Source organism: Anoplophora glabripennis, unplaced genomic scaffold (assembly GCF_000390285.2).
Source record: "Anoplophora glabripennis isolate ALB-LARVAE unplaced genomic scaffold, Agla_2.0 scaffold53, whole genome shotgun sequence".
Lineage (NCBI taxonomy): Eukaryota > Metazoa > Arthropoda > Insecta > Coleoptera > Cerambycidae > Anoplophora > Anoplophora glabripennis.
The window spans coordinates 436,251-450,502 of record NW_019416376.1 but is presented as its reverse complement, the minus strand read 5'-3'; the positions used below and the strand labels follow the sequence as shown (position 1 = coordinate 450,502).

General features: G+C 31.9%; 2 protein-coding genes across 2 annotated transcripts; both read left to right on the top strand.

Annotated features, from left to right (window-relative positions):
• Positions 1-2,056: 2,056 nt before the first annotated feature.
• Positions 2,057-7,491, top strand: LOC108905564 (angiopoietin-related protein 7-like). The gene is made up of 7 exons (XM_018708506.1): positions 2,057-2,249; positions 2,623-2,830; positions 4,336-4,540; positions 4,836-5,008; positions 5,303-5,524; positions 5,845-6,078; positions 6,959-7,491. Exons 1-7 carry the CDS (start codon positions 2,145-2,147, stop codon positions 7,171-7,173), a joined length of 1,362 nt encoding a protein of 453 aa, XP_018564022.1. The 5' UTR covers positions 2,057-2,144; the 3' UTR covers positions 7,174-7,491.
• Positions 7,492-10,271: 2,780 nt separating this feature from the next.
• On the top strand, positions 10,272-13,755 carry LOC108905574 (microfibril-associated glycoprotein 4-like). The gene is made up of 7 exons (XM_018708517.1): positions 10,272-10,349; positions 10,442-10,568; positions 11,178-11,331; positions 11,938-12,065; positions 12,116-12,337; positions 12,876-13,097; positions 13,510-13,755. The coding sequence occupies exons 1-7, from the start codon at positions 10,281-10,283 to the stop codon at positions 13,674-13,676; spliced, it is 1,089 nt and encodes a 362-aa protein (XP_018564033.1). The 5' UTR covers positions 10,272-10,280; the 3' UTR covers positions 13,677-13,755.
• Positions 13,756-14,252: the final 497 nt, after the last annotated feature.

Below are 14,252 nucleotides of genomic sequence, written 5' to 3'. Positions count from 1 at the left end.
GGTACTTAATTTATTGACTAAGCTAAAAGTAATGGGCGTAATATAATTAACGGGAGAGAGTGAGAAATTAGGTTTAACGAAACGGATTAATAAATTTTGAAAAATCTTAATAACGTGGGAAAAATAATCTGGCAGGATTTTGATGAGATATTAATTGTTAATTAAGTACAATCCTCTCTTTTAATTCGGGAGATGATTAATTACATACCACTCATTTTGTCTGCAACATTTGGCCCAAAAATTACAGCGCCAGATGTTTTAATGGTAATAAACTATTAATTGAAGGAAAGACAAAGTATTCTGGCGCCCCAGACACTTTATATTACATGGAACTTGACACCCATTTATGCTCAGTTGAGGTCACTTTTTATGAGGCAATAAACTAATCCCTGTTATGCATAATTAAAGAAATTCAGAAGAAATAATGCTTTTTATTCATTGTTGGTTAAAACGTATTTATTACTTTCAGGATATTTCAAAATATGTTTAGCAACATTTTGAAGTTGAAGTGCAGAAACATAAATAGGAACAGAAGCGTCCGATATATTTTTTGTTTTAATTATCATTTTCACCGTTGAGGGCCCGTAACTTATTAACGAAGACCTGTATGAAAATAAATTATATGAAGAACGTATATTATTTGGACCTCATCTATTTGTAGCCGACTTTTTGTATCAAGTACCGGGACACCCTGTATATATACAGACTTCTAATTAATTACGTATAATGGGACACATATATGTCACAAATTCCGATTTAGATACCATAGATGAAGACCAGAATACCCAATTTAATATTAACATGAAGAAAAATAAGTAGTAATATATTCCTACTGTTTATTAATATAAACTATTAATAAATAGTTCTATTTCGTTAGACTCTGTACCTTTATCTATAGTACTTACGGTTGACATAAATTTTTATCATGGGAGTGTAATGATTTTGGTTTGAGATGTTCATACAAAATTGTTGTATATAGGTAAATTTATATAAAATTTTAATGTGGTACACAACATAATCTTTCATTGAATTTAACAGTATCCTGTAGATGATTATGAAAAAGTCACTTATTTAGATATTTTTAGTTTGAGAATTACCAGCTAATAGTAGTATTGCTCTCTGTTATATGTACATAATCTGCGAGTGAGATATAACCTACAAACTATATCTGTTTTTATTTGTCAATGCTGCTGCTGACATAATGTGATAGTTGTACATAGCACCTGTACACTGGCAGAGAGCGATCTACAGACCTGTAGAGAATAGCTAGTACCATACTAGGCAAAATAAACTTTTTAGTCATTGATATTCTGTTACGCAACTACTCTGCGAACTACGGCCCCGATCAGCATTGAATTACACTAGCATTTAGTGAATTGTTAAGATCATACGTCAGCAGAATCACCACACAGAAGTCTTGCTTTCATAGTACCTACAGATTAGTAGGTTGCTCTCTGCTAGTATGTAGGTGCTATGCAGAGCTATAATCTATGTCATTAAGCATTGACAATTCAGAAGTAGGTAGTTTGAAATCAATCTATGTCTGGTGATTCAGCTGATCTTAGATGTTTGCTAGATATTGTAGGTGTAATTCAATATTGGACGGGGCTGTAGTCCGCAGGGTAGTTGTTTTCCACAATGTTGTTAGTTGAAAAATATCCAGCAGGTCTCAAGTTTTAGGTATATTTGAGTTAAAACTGAAATTTGTTAGGTAGGTATTAGCAAATTTTACGTTCTTTCAGAGAACGAAAAACATTTATTTATTTTTTTTAAGTAAATTACATTGTGGTTTATTCGGCCAAAATGAGAAATTCGACGCGTGATTATCGAACTAAATATAATACATTGCTTGCTACTGCTGTAAATATAATTTGTAATTCCTATCTGTTTTCGTGTATTTGGTGATTTTTTTTTGAATGACGTAATTTACGATTAAACCACACTATTTACATCCCTCGTAAATTTGCGGGGACTATGTAACCATTATTTATAACACCGCTAACGGTATAAGGTTAAGACAACAACCCAAATCCAACGCCATGCGAGTTATTATTAATCATACCAAAGTAGTGTTTATATGTTGTGAATATAACTCTATTAAACTTTATTACATTCTTCAGTAGTGGGTGATCTTCAGCTGAATCATGTTTATACAGAGGCTCCTGATTTGTGCAGCCGTCGTGCTTTGTGTCTTGACTTGTTTAACAACAATTTCTGCTAACACCACAACCACCACCATAAGACCACACGTAAGATTAAATGCTATTAATTTGGATACATGTTCTTTTACTTGGTAAAAAAATGAGAAAGTTTTCTTGATATATTTTTTATTCTCACTTTTATTATTTTCACAATTAAACTCGTATTATGTAACATAGTATCTAATTAAAATTTTATATTTTACTTTTACATCAATTTAAGTATCTAAAAATTGTCAGATATTTTTTGATAATTTGATACACCGTTGGCTGATATTAAAAAAATGCAATTAGTAAATAATAAAAATTCGAATATTTTAACAATTTCTGACCGTTTCCAAAACAGCAATTTCATCGCATCTAATTTGTAACACCCTGTATAACAATAACCGTATCAATTTTGGAAGAAATATTTCTGTTTTAGATTGACACTGACGACAATGAATATTATCACCGCAGATATAATTCTGGAAGAAGAAACTGTGACACAGAACAAATAGAATACAGACTAACAAAATTGGAAGTACAGTTAGGTGAAAAATCGGCCCATTTGACCTCTGAACTGAGAGAAGGTAACCGGAGACTTCAGGCACTAGAAATTCAAAGCGCTGAAGTCCAGACATCTGTAGAAGGTAGTTATAAAAAGTATTTCACTTACTTATTAATTTAATTAGTTTCATATTATGCAGAAAAAATGTAAAATGTTAACCTTCATTAATATTTACTTCACCAAAAATCAAAATTTATTTTTTAAAGTAATATAATGAATAAAATTAAAATGTGTTTATGTAAGTAAATTTCATGTTGACAAAATTCTGTTAGTAAACTTCAAACAATTGTAGTAATTATAGTTACTTAAAAGTGCTAATGTCGAAATTTATTCTACATAGAAAAGCTTTTAGGTTTTATTAGATTATCAATTTATTAAATGTACAAGTCCTTGGATTTGTCCCATTAGTAAATTAATTAATAATTACATAAAATTTATTATCAATCGAACAAAATTTCTGTTGAAAATTCCATAATGAATACCCTAGGTGCAAATAATTCTATACATAGATTATCATCACTTTTATAAGCTTTAGTCAAGGAAAATATTTACACCATGCCTCACCAGTTTATTATTCTATCCTAGTTATTTTTATGAGTATTTTATTTGTTTTAAGCGGTGTAAAAGGGATGTTTACGTTTTGAAATAATATTTTTCTATCAATATATGTGAAAATGAACATTTTCTCACGGCTCATTGTATATAAAAGCGAGTTTTTAAATAGGAATGTCATATTTATGTTTTCTTAACTAAATTGCTTAAACCTTTGTATAAGTTATTTAATTTCGGTAGAACGTATTTTGTGTAAAGCATAATATTTTACTTATGTCATCTTCTATGTGAATCCAATAATAAAGACTACAAATCAATAATTTGTCACTCACGAAAAAATGGCATTTTTCAAAATGTAGTAGGTACTAAGATAAAACAAAAAAACGAAAATAAGACATTATTCTTAATTATTAATTAGAAAAAGTCTTAAATCAAATTTCTTGGGTTTCAAGCAAAAACCAATCAAAAAATATGTTTTCAATAATGTCCTGAGGACACTTTTTTTAAATTGTTATGTTACAAACCATTAACAAAACTTCCTATATAAGATTCATGTATATCCATATATAGCAAACAATAGCCAAGTGCTTGCTTTATTGTATTCTTACTTCGAGAAAGGTACAATACTAACGTTTTTAAACAAAGGTCATACCTATTCTATAGGATTGTCGGGATTGATTATCATGGTACATAAATACCACCTAACATAACAGCAATTACTGATAAATATGTATGAAGCCTCCAATCACTGACTGCTTAGCGATTGTGATTAAAAAAAATATTGGCTTAGTCATTATTATTTGAAAAAGTCTAATGAATTGTGTACGACACGAAAAAAACACGTGTACACTATATTATTCCTGTGAAATTTAAATACAAATTTTGTTAAGTTCATTAAAATGCATAAGAAACATTCTTCAAAATCTCATCACTGTTGTTTTTGATTTGTATTACAGTTCATAATTAGTATGTATATTTGTTTACAATATTCTATATTATATATTTGTATTAAAGATACCGACGATTTTTTTTAAGGTTTTAGAAATGAAATGAGCAGAATAGCAAATTTTGGCCAAACAGTCCCTGCTAATTATTATCAGCAAGCAGGTGTCGACAAAATGGAATCCAAGATTAGTAATTTAGTCAAGGGAATGCAGCTAGTGGTAGCAACCCTAAGAAGTCTTAATTCAGACGTTACTTGGATCAAGAAGAACATTTCTTCTATCACTAATGCCACTGAGTAAGCATCCTCTATTCTAATTTTTGTTCTCAGATTGACCCAACTCATCTTGTCAGCTAAATGTTCAGATCAAGGAGAGAGATGACATATGAGTGACGCAGGGACATATTTTAATAGCAAGGCAGGTAATATAGGTATTTCATGGAGTTTTATATATGAGCAAATTACCTGTGCGCAATCGAATATGGCGGACAAGATGAATAGGTCAAGCTGCTATATTTTTAATTAATGTATTTTCAAATATTTTTTCCAATATAGAAGTTACTGTTAAATAGCAATAATTGTTTCTTCGCAGCACCCTGCTACACAAGTACAACGATTTGACAACAAAGCAATTTCTGTCTAATTCTCTGATCGACGTAAAACACAATCAGCTTTATCCCCCAATACCTCCAAACATATTCCGGGAACCAGACACATCTAATTTATCTCATCTCCCACGAAATTGCAAGAATGTTCAAGAAAATGGTAAGTACGTAGTGAGTTTTCAGTTGATCTTCTTACAATTTGGCTTTATGTACTCTCTCTATTGTTGTTGATTATCAAGATTATTTGGTATTATGACTTTGCTGCGCATTATATGCAACCCTAAATGGTGGAAGATATACGTTAATGATGCTCTTTGTTCCAACATATATTGATTTATTCATTCCAAAAGACATCTTTCGGAAATATGCATATATTATTGTACTGATTTGAACTTTCGTTAACGTCTTTCTTCCAGGGGGAGTTAATTTAAAACTAAATGACTATAATTTGTAGGTAACAACGTCTCAGGAATCTATTTGATACAACCACATCAGTCACACAGCCCTTTTATGGTGCTATGCGACATGGACACCAAGGACGGTGGCTGGACATACATACACAACAGGTATGATGGGTCTCAGGATTTCTTTAACAACTGGCATGACTACAAAATCGGATTTGGAAACATTGGAGGCGAATTCTGGCTGGGCTTGGAGCATATTTACCAACTAACTGGTTTGTACAAATACAATTAGTATCGAATGCAGAACCATTTTGAAATTATCAAAATAATTAAGGCTGTTCCAACATAAGCATCTTTCGAAACGTTAGTCCGTTGAAAATTTACAAAATTCGTATAAAGCAGAAAGAAGTCTAAATATGGAACCCTGGGGAGTACCTGAAAATTTTGAAAATCCATTAAATGCTTCTATAAAAATGCTGAAAAATTTGTACTCATTGGATCTATATGAATAAAATAGTTCTGGATATTTAAAGAAAAAGAAAAAATAACTTGTGTGTTACATTCAACACTTATATTGCACTTACTTTTTTAGGTCATGAAGTCAATGAATTGCTAGTGGAATTAGTGGATGCCGATGGTGATAAGGCATACGCCCATTACGCTGCTTTCAGTATAGGTTCGGAACAGGAAGGTTACGCATTGAAAGTACTAGGTGGTTACAATGGCGACGCTGGAGATTCCTTGATCTACCACGCGGGAAGTCGGTTCAGTACCAAGGACTTCGACCAGGACAGCTGGGTGGAAGGCAACTGCGCACAAGCTCACAGTAAGATGGATTGAATTTACGTTAATAATAATTTATAAGTTAAGGTTCAATCAGAAAAGAGCTTGCCTCTATTTGTTTTCCTTACAGCCAGTTGACAATACATCCAAGGGAACCTCAACCTTGTGATTTATTGTAGTGATACTTTCATTTTTAATATAGCACCCGTTCCATTCCAGCACCCTGGTTCCTTATGTTAGTTTATGCAGCCTTACCAGATCCAGTGCTGTACTTGATTCTAACTTTGGTAATCTCTAAAGAGCCTGTTTTCTGTGGCTTAATGCTTAATGTCGATTAATTGTAAAGTTCCGCTTCCAGATATTCGACACAAAACCCTATATTGTTCAGATGTCATTTCAGACTGCAAGAAGACTTGTTAGTACGCATAACTGTGGTTTTTTGATACTCCAAACACCTTTCGCATCAATATTGACGAAAGCTTCCTAGCTAATTCTTCAGCTTTCTCATTGCTCCCAACACTTGAACTTCTTGTATGTCATAGTTAACTTATTATGATCAATTTAGACTAGATTTGTTCTCATTACCAATGAATGCTATCAGGAAACCTGACTACCTGCAAGAATATTTATCTGCCTATTGCTACAGGTTCTCATTTTCTCTTGTACATTGGCCAGTCTTTTTCTTTCTATTTGTAAGATTACAAATTTTTTGGATTTTAGTTTATATATGGCTATAGGCTAAATATCCACCAAAATGCTGTTATTCAGTGTTTCTAAGATATTCATTTCATAGAAATACTTTAGAATCATCAGTATCTTTTGCCTGCAATGGGATAATAGTAACTGTAGTCTAATTATAAGTGCATGGAAATGTATTGAACCTATTATTTTTAAAACTAATTAGAACTTTCCCTATACCTAAGGTGGTGCGTGGTGGTACCGAGGGTGTGATACCAGCAACTTGAACGGAAAATACTTAAGCGGACCGCTGCCCGATGATTTCCTCTACCAAGGCATGTATTGGGCCGAATTTAGAGGTGCTCAGTACAGCCTGTCTCAGGCAAGGATGATGATCAGGCCCAGGGGCCCAAACAGCCCACCAATATTCCCAGAAGGACTCTTCAGCAAAGGGAATTAATGTGTTCAATATTACATGAGATTACTTGTTCTGGTTTTCTTTCAGTGATAGTTTTAATAATTTTTAGTAATTACTAATTAAATTCTAACTGCAGTTCATTTCGTTGCATCAATGAAAAATAATTGTACAGACTTTCATCAGTATCTACCGGGGAACAATAAATTAATGATTATGAGATTACAATTTAAGTCCAGTCTCAAACAAAACTGCTGATGTTTCCAACAAAGTAACAGAATGAAGTAACTTTATTAGTCAATGACTGAAAGCTTACATACTTACATTTAATGTTTCTTCGTTTTATAATGATTATTTAATAAATTGCAACAAAATCTTTGTTTTTATTATTTATTTTAAGTCCTGCATTTTCAAACATCCAGAAAGTCTTTCTTGGTTAAAGTTTAAAAGAAAACCTGTTGACTGTACCATGAACGCATGACTTGTGTCACCAGTAATGTCAATTATAAACGTATGTATCTATAATAAATGAGAAATTATCGAAAAAACAACGAATATTATGTGATTATAAAAAAATATTTATAGCGATGTAGTAACAATTAAAACAAAGTCAACATTTAAGGTACCTATATAACATATACATGTAATGATGTTATACAAGTAAAACTATCTAATTCTATGGAAAGCTCTACGCCTCCCGGGTTATAACGAGGCTATACGATTCCTTTAGGACGATTCTGGGACGTCTTTACAAGTTAATTAATAGGCTTTATAACCTCTTCAAACACGCTCTGGCGGATTCTCAGGTGTGGAGGCTGAAGGATGAATACAAACGGGTGAATATTGCAGAGTAACCGTTAGAGCTCTTTACGCAGGGCTCAGCTATCTATTTGATTACTCCATTATCACGTCTTCAATTTTCTCTTCAGAGGAAACAGGGCCTTTTAGTCTGGGATGGATGTCTCGATTTAAATTTCCATTAAATAGTTGTAATGTTCTCGGCCTATTCTCTTTGGTAAAGTACATTCATAGATTTAGGAAAATGCCCACTACCTCTTGCTTAAATATTAAATCCTTATCCAAGAAGGTGCAACAGTGGCAATGAAAATAAACCGACTTGTTGTCCAGATCTTGTACCGAGTTATCTGAAACAAATTATACCTATATTTTGTCCCATGCATCATCTATCTCTGATAATGTCCTAATTTCCATTATGGAAGGGGCCTAGTGCATGCACAATTTTGATGTAAGGAGACCTTTTCCAATGTTGCCCTTTTTTACAATTTTTGCGATAAATTACGTACATTTAATGTTTTAATTACAAAACCTTTCAATAAGCAGTGTTCCTTAAGGTTCGAATCTTAGTCCGGTACTCTTTTTAATATTGATTAATGACGTTGACAGTATACTTAAATTAAGAGAGGCATTTTTATGCTGATGAAGTAAAAATTTATGTTTACACCTCTTCAGTCAGGCGGGCTCAATCTTCAAGAAGAAATTCAGTTCGGTCTATTAACAACATACTTCATCTGAATGTGTATAAATGTAATGTTGTACTCGAAAATTTAATTAAACTTTAATTTGAGATTTTTACACCTATTCTTATTTTAGTGGTACCTATTGTATTTTAAATTATTTGTTCAATATAAAATCAGATAAATGTAATTAATATGAAGCACCTAAAACTTTTATTATTAAATTATTTGAACCTCTAAGCATATAGAAAATCAATAAAAAGGAAAGTTTTCGGATTTCGTATTATTTTAGAGATTGGGCGTATATCTGTTAATACTTCAGGTAAAAAATATTGCAGTTTTTACATAATTGTGCCTTTTTAAAGCTTTTAAATAGCCAGAAAAATTCATTTAATAGTAAATTATATACATTATCGTCATTAAATGCAAAAAATATACATTAACAGTAACACCGAGGACAAATTGATATACTTTTTTACGGATTTCCCATTTTGACTTGATAATAGGTTGTGGTTTACTATCATTTTCTATCAGTATACAAACACAAATAGGAGACAGGAAACAGGATTATCACTTATCACTTTGTTTGTCAGAGAATTCTTGACAAAAAATAATTTATACCTAATATTTAGAAGCGAATATTTTCACAATTGCAAAAAACAAAGTGTCTACTTTTTTAGAGGCAAGCAATATATAAAAACATATATTTTCAATTTATTTTAAATGTTTAAATTAAAATATATGAGAAAAATTATATATCAAACTTCAGTCCAAGTATGTAATAGGTACAAAATCTGTTACAAATAATTTTAGTGGGGAGTCAAAAGGATAAATGCAATTATTATTACAGGTTTTTTTTTTCAAAGTGCTGTTATGTGACATAATAATAATATAAAACACTCATATTGCGCCGAATTTTACTAAGCACCTGTTAAATATACACCTCTCTTCTAATTATTGGCAAAACAATCGAATATAGTTCAAATAGGATTAGCTGATTTCTAGCAGTGCAAGCGCATGATTGAATTTGATTTGGTTACATGAGCTGTGATTGTTAATCAGATTTCCAATCCTTAATCAAATTTTAACTATTTTGTACCAGTGAGTTGCACGTATAAAACTACTGGAATTATCGCTCTGTGCAGTGGTTACTAAAAATTAAGCTACTTTGCGATGATATTCCATTAAAATACATTAATCGATATTATTCAACACAATGTCCAACTTTTTTTAAAATATATAGCTCGGGCTATATACGTAACTTTGTTCATTTTTTTATTACAATGTTTGCGAAACTATGAACTTCTAATTTTCAGTTGACAAAAGATGGCTGCTCTGTAATCGAATTGTTGTTTTTTAACCTTTTAAATTTAATATCTACAACAGCAGTGATATTGAAATAATTCATCGAAGCAAAATCACCAGATATGGGCATTGTCGTTATAATATTCATCGTCACAAAGTAGACCTGTTTTATGTTATCGTTATATTGTAAATGAGTTAAAAATTTCTGTATGAATTTAGTGAAAACAGATCAAGGAACAAACAGAAATAAGATTAATGGAGGTTCTTCTTCCTGTAAAAACATCCTGCAAAACAAAATCACCCCGTTTCCCCTGTATAAAAGGACGGAATTAGAGAATAAATCGTTAATGTCCAAAAGTCAGTTCTAAAACAATGATTCAATTATTGTCCACCGTACTTTTCGTGATTGTGTATATTTTTTCTCCTGTAGTATCACATTCTGTAAGTATATCCAAAAAGATTTATGTTATTTGACATTCAATTATAAAAAAATATAATGAACAATTCACCGTTTTCTTTTTTTTTATGTGGAGTGCAATGAAGAAAATAGTCCTGAAAGACAGTCAAACGTACTGGATATTCGTGTAGCAATGGATTCTGATACAACTTCTATAAACTTACAAAGTACAGTAAATGGTGGTACAAAATCAATTTTAACTAGTGAGTATATTTATCTCACTACGTGACTGATTTGTTCAAGCTCTGTAACGAAACCCTATTTTATGTTTTTGGTAGAAAATATTGATTAAGCATTTTTTTTATAGAAACAAGAATCTATGTGACTTTTGACCATTTAGACCATTTTATCTGTTCACAAAAGACGATTATCTTTATAACATAATTTTGCATGAAAAACGTAAATTAGACAAAGTTTTGGGATGGCCCAAAAAAATAACACCCCTTAAATAAATGAAGATTTATATCAAATAAGAAGCCTGATAACCGTTTTAAAGTTATATGAAGAAATATTGATATCACATAGAGAGGATGTATCTCTATAAACTTTATGTTTTTTTACACAGGTATTTTTGTCCAAATTGTTTTATTTTGAGCCTAGAAATCTATTTTATTGGTACACGCATTTCAGCCTAGATATGTAATTGTTTAATGATCTATTTCCTTCATATGATAACAGAAAATTTAAAGAAAAAGTTGTCGTATTTGTTAAATTACTATAATATGATGTGAATTCATTATTATTGGCATGGTAGGTAGCAAACAATAATTCTTATTTAATTTACCTTGAACACAGTGAAAACATTTTTGCAGATATTACAGACGAAGAACATCCTGCAGGGGCACCTCTTACAGACGCTAGTTATGACAAAAGTAATTTAGCCGTAAAGTTGGGTTATTTAAAGGCTGAGTTACAGACAATTGATAGGACACTGAAGGATATGCAAAATGGATACAAAACATTTAGGTTAGGGAAGCTTCAACTCAATACACTAAAGCAGTTTCAATAGAGTCAATTTAGTATGTTTAAAGTATCAATGATTATTTGCAAAAAGTGGAATAATAATTTCTCGTAATCTCTTGTATATTTAGTGTCCAATAAAAAAAGACAATTTTGCAAAAAATATAAATGCCTATTATTATTAAAAGTTTCTACTAGTATTGGAAGTGTCTAAAGTACCATGGCTTTCCGGGTTGTTATGGCGTGGTTTATGTATCTGGGCGTCGTCAGTTACAGACTGAGATCTGCCCTTGTTGTTCTCGGGGTAGGCTCTGTGGAGCCGAACTCGCTATTAGAACCCCTAGGCGTACCCCGATATTTATTTTGGTTCTCTCTGAGAGATCAGAACGGAACGTGTCAGAGGACCACCATTGTCTGAGAAGTGTATTCGTCAGTAGTTACCATAGAACCAACGATGAGAACCGGACCAAAAATCACGCCGGGTCTAGGTATCCTGAGAACACCAACGGCAGGTCAAAAGTTCCAAGCTAAGCGAAAAACCATAGTAGGTACTTAAGATTCCTAAAATACCGTGGTACTTCCTATCGATATTCCTATAATTTTTGTTTAAAGCATTAACACCGATCAGCAATTCTGCCAGAGAACCAAAACATCCTTAGGAGTAAATTACAATCCTTGTACAAAAACAGTGAAGAATCAAACATCCTATGCTAAAAACTGCAGAGAAGTTCAAAAAAATGGCAAGTAGTTCCCTTGTATAGCTTCTGATAAATAATAAATTACGTTTTAGGGAATAATGTAACAGGAGTCTATGAAATCTTCCCCACCTACTCAAAAGCGCCCTTTTTCGTGCATTGTGATATGGAAACAAAGGGGGGAGGTTGGACTCACATACAAAAAAGATTTGACGGATCGCAAGACTTCACACTCGAATGGCGGGAGTACAAATTTGGCTTCGGAGATCTGGAAGGCGAATTCTGGTTAGGATTGGAAAACATATATTTACTAACAGGCACTAGGTAGTAACGGATTCTGTTTTATGCTTAACTTTTTTCAAGTTAAAGAGTAAAAAAGTTATGGGGCGATTATGCATAAAACATGTATCTTTCATATTCATGTCAATCTTTCTTAGCAGAAGAACGTTCCCCCATTCAACTGATATTTTCGGTAAAATGATACACTATATCGATTTTCATCATGTATACCTTTTTTGTGTAGAATTGTCCACGGAATCTAAAAATAAATCCCGAATAATTATTAAATCATTGGCGTAGAAGTTAACGTAAAAAAAATCCCACTTTACTACCCATTCCGACGCCACTGACCTACAAAAATTTGTAAATTTTACAGTAAATTATGCACATGCGTAAATGTTAACACCACACCAAATTTGAATCAATTTGTTACCAAAGATTTCGTAAATAATATGATTTTAACAACCGACCACTATGACCCTTGCTTTATAAGGCAATTCTGAATTATTTATTGAGTTCTATTTGTGGTTAAAGTTTGATTCACTCGAACTGAATCACCCTGTATGCAAATTTCAGGTTATGGATTATCAGAACTCCTAGTAGAAATAGTGGATAGGGACAACGTGTTTGCCTATGCCCATTATACTTCTTTCGCAGTAGGTCCTGAACCTGAAGGATATAATCTGAAACACCTGTCAGGATTCAGTGGGGACGCAGGGGATTCATTAACTTACAATCTAGGACAAAAATTCTCCACAAAAGATTTGGATTTTACAGAGAATTGTGTTTCAAAATACCGTAAGTGTAATTTAATTTATTGCCAGTGCCAGATTATAAACAATACAAACAGGAACAGTGAAATATCTTTAAAACGTTACGAACATTGGAAAATTAAACAGGGGTAGATAATATATTATTAAACTGAACAATAATTTATTTGATTTCATGGAGTTGAAATATTGTTTTAATATAAGTAATTTTAGTTTAAACTCCACTCGGTTATAAAAAAACGCAGTTGCAAATTAGTATAACTCATATCAAGACAAACTTGATTTGCTAACTAATTAAAAAAAAATCAATTTGTTATGAGAGGCTGACTTAAAATTGTTTGTCAACCTTTTCTAAAAAATATTTTAAAAAGCAAAAAGATCGATCGATGCGAAGAAGTACAAAAGATGTGTAGTTCCTGATAAAGTAATTATTTTTTCAGCTGGTGGTTGGTGGTATAAGGCCTGTCATATCAGCAATCTCAATGGGAAGTATATAAACATTGATATTCCTTCAAAATTCGTCTTTCAAGGATTGCACTGGAAAACGTTCAGGAGTCACGAGTATTGCCATTCAAAATCTAGAATGTTAGTTAGGCCTGCCAAATAAAAGACGTATATTTAATTCCAAAATTTGCTAAATACAAAAAGTATTGACTTGTCGAATAGTTCTTTTTAAAATAAATGTTTGGAAAAGACTGACCCCCAATTTATATTCCAGATCCAGTTATTTGTTATATACAGTAGCAGGTATGTACATTTTTTTATGGTACATAAGCGTTCTATAACCCTTTTTATTCAGAATTTAAAACATCAAAAAGTGACTGAAGAAAATAGTAAAATATTTGTTCACCTTAGCCGGACACAATGTAGACTCTTTAAAACATAATTTAAAAAGCTCTACAGCCGAAAAAATTATCTGTTTTGGAAATAATGCAATAAGGAAAAGGTAATCCAGGTACTGCACAGATGGTTCAGGGTAAACTATCTCTAAAATTTAATTTGAATGGCTCTTAAGTCTTTCAAGACAAAGACTGGGCGTTCCATTAAAAAAAAACAAAAGTATGGATTATCCCTTAGAAAAGATTTATTTATGTATTTCCTTAACATCACAACAAAATTTCCTACAACTTTGGTCTTTACTGTTTTTTCCTGGATAGAGAGGTTAAAGAGATAAATGAGATAA

Excerpts from the sequence above, each read along its gene's own strand:
- LOC108905574 (XM_018708517.1), top strand. The coding sequence starts at position 10,281 with ATGATTCAATTATTGTCCACCGTACTTTTCGTGATTGTGTATATTTTT. Across the intron at positions 10,350-10,441 it reads CTCCTGTAGTATCACATTCT|TGCAATGAAGAAAATAGTCC; the intron begins GTAAGTATATCC and ends TTTTATGTGGAG. Across the intron at positions 12,066-12,115 it reads CAGAGAAGTTCAAAAAAATG|GGAATAATGTAACAGGAGTC; the intron begins GCAAGTAGTTCC and ends ATTACGTTTTAG.
- LOC108905564 (XM_018708506.1), top strand. The coding sequence starts at position 2,145 with ATGTTTATACAGAGGCTCCTGATTTGTGCAGCCGTCGTGCTTTGTGTC. Across the intron at positions 2,250-2,622 it reads CCACCACCATAAGACCACAC|ATTGACACTGACGACAATGA; the intron begins GTAAGATTAAAT and ends TTTCTGTTTTAG. Across the intron at positions 5,009-5,302 it reads CAAGAATGTTCAAGAAAATG|GTAACAACGTCTCAGGAATC; the intron begins GTAAGTACGTAG and ends TATAATTTGTAG.